This window comes from Montipora capricornis, chromosome 4 (genome assembly GCF_036669925.1).
Source record: "Montipora capricornis isolate CH-2021 chromosome 4, ASM3666992v2, whole genome shotgun sequence".
Taxonomy (NCBI): domain Eukaryota; kingdom Metazoa; phylum Cnidaria; class Anthozoa; order Scleractinia; family Acroporidae; genus Montipora; species Montipora capricornis.
In genome coordinates this window covers 51,059,430-51,061,929 of record NC_090886.1, presented here as the reverse complement: position 1 = coordinate 51,061,929, position 2,500 = coordinate 51,059,430, and the positions used below count along the sequence as shown (strand labels likewise).

Below are 2,500 nucleotides of genomic sequence, written 5' to 3'. Positions count from 1 at the left end.
GAATAATTCTGTGTTCCCCGAAGAGATCTCATGGCATGGTGAAGAGCTACACTTGCACTTTTTCTATCTGCCAAGTGTTGGTAGAAACTGGTCATGAACATCAAGGTCGCCCCATCGTCAATTGCCCAGAGTGACACCAGAACAGACCGGGCTCCAGCACACAGGAAAGCCCTGGCTATTCCCACAACACCCTCAGATTTCACCTCTCCCTTGCCACTATGACAGCAACTCAGCACAACCAGTTTTGCCTGAAGACGAGCTGCGTGAACATCGCTCAACGTTAGCATGTAATCTTCCTCTGTGGGAATCTGGGACGTGCGTTCGTGATTTGGGGCCAAAGCAATTTCTCCAAATTCGTCATCTCCATGTGCAGCAATGTGGATTAAAGCAACTGACGTCATTCTCTTCAGAACCTCAGCTTTGGTTGCATTTTTCCCTGTAAGAGGCACAGCCTGCAGAAGTTCTCCAATCGTATGCACCTCTTTTTTTGCACATGGCAGCTGTTCATACATGGCTTCACCAGTGCCATAAGTGACTTCCTTCAAGCACGGATCTCCCACAAGCAGTGCTTCATTCTTACTTTGGAAGTCGTCAGGTGCACTAGTGATCACTTTTAAAGCGGTCAGCGAGGGAATTGCACGGATCCTGACAGAGTCACTCAATGCAGAAAAAGGAGCCAAGCAAAATGGTCCATCCGGAACAAAGACTAAGTCATCACCCTGAAGCAAGTCTACAATAGGACTGACCAAAACATCATACAAGGGCTGCAAAGAGTTCACAGAGAAGCCCAAGGACTGAACGGTCCCCTCAATATTTGCCCTACTGAACGAGAAGTTGCTATGTTGTCTGTCAAGCGAACGATTCTCACATCGTTCAACGGTCCCCGCACTTGTCTGTTTCCAAGTAGTTTCCATCAGAGAGTCGGCACTTCCATTTTCAATTTGCTTTTGTCGAAAATTTATCTCACTACCTTCTCTTAGCAACCAGAAGCTGATCATGTTCCCGTCAAGTGCCATGAAAACAGTTTGAGAAGGTAGATCTTTCATTACATGCATCATACCTGCCGAAAAAGATTTCTCATCAACGCTATACTGCATCTTCAAAATGTCTGCCAAAGCCTGCGCTCGTCCTTGCTCAGCAGCATACAAAGCCTCATCAACCTCTCCATTCTTCAAGAGCGCTGTCCACAGGGCATTGTATGCAAACTGCTTTGTTTCACGAAAGCTTATTTTCCATGCATCCGCTGACTGAAGAAGGCGCCTTGTTTCATCATACAAATTTACGCTTTGACGATAGTAATTAAGAGCTTTGCTCAAGGAGTCTGAAATTTCATGAACAAGACCGAGTTGATAACACGCTCTTGCCTGCCCTATGGGGTTCCCTGTTTCCTTGGAAATGCTAAAATGTTTCCTGTTGAAGACAAGCGCTTTTTCAAGCTCACCTACATTGTAAAAAGCGTTGCCGAGACTGCCATAGGCGCTTCCTTCTCCGCCGCTGTCCCCTACTTCCTTTGCAATACTAAGATGTTGATTGTGGTACTCTATGGCTTGCTTAAAACTACCAAGACTTTGATAAGCGTTGCCGAGATTGCCATAGGCACTTCCTTCTCCGGCTCTGTCCCCTACTTCTTTTGCAATACTAAGATGTTGATTGTGGTACCCTATGGCTTGGCTAAAACTACCAAGCCTTTGATAAGCATTGCCGAGATTGCAATAGGCACTTCCTTCTCCGGCTCTGTCCCCTACTTCTTTTGCAATACTAAGATGTTGATTGTGGTACCCTATGGCTTGCTTAAAACTACCAAGACTGTGATAAGCATTGCCCAGGTTGCCATAGGCTTTTCCTTCTCCGACTTTGTCCCCTACTTCTTTCAGAATACTAAGACATTGATTGTGGTACTCTATGGCTTGCTTAAAACTACCAAGACTGTAATAAGCGTTGCCGAGATTGCCATAGACACTTCCTTCTCCGCCTCTGTCTCCTACTTCTTTTGCAATACTAAGATGTTGATTGTGGTACTCTATGGCTTCCTTAAAACTACCAAGACGTTGATAAGCGTTGCCAAGATTGCCATAGGCTTTTCCTTCTCCGCCTCTGTCTCCTACTTCTTTTGCAATACTAAGATGTTGATTGTGGTACTCTATGGCTTCCTTAAAACTACCAAGACTTTGACAAGCGCTGCCAAGATTGCAATTGGTTATTCCTTCTCCGGCTCTGTCCCCTACTTCTTTTGCAATACTAAGATCTTGATTGTGGTAATCTATGGCTTGCTTAAAACTACCAAGACTGTCATAAGCATTGCCCAGGTTGCAATAGGCTTTTCCTTCTCCGACTTTGTCCCCTACTTCTTTTGCAATACTAAGATGTTGATTGTGGTACTCTATGGCTTCCTTAAAACTACCAAGACTTTGATAAGCGTTGCCAAGATTGCAATAGGCTCTTCCTTCTCCGGCTCTGTCACCTACTTCTTTTGCAATACTAAGATCTTGATTGTGGTACT

At 45.0% G+C, this 2,500-nt stretch overlaps 1 protein-coding gene across 2 annotated transcripts in view; it reads right to left on the bottom strand.

The window, feature by feature from the left end:
- LOC138044870 (tetratricopeptide repeat protein 28-like) overlaps positions 1-2,500 on the bottom strand; it is a 22,932-nt gene that overhangs the window by 905 nt on the left and 19,527 nt on the right. For both annotated transcript variants that reach the window (XM_068891271.1, XM_068891272.1), the window contains one exon: positions 1-2,500. This exon is cut by the window's left edge and continues 83 nt beyond it; it is cut by the window's right edge and continues 315 nt beyond it. In XM_068891271.1, the coding sequence (XP_068747372.1) occupies positions 1-2,500 (2,500 nt within the window).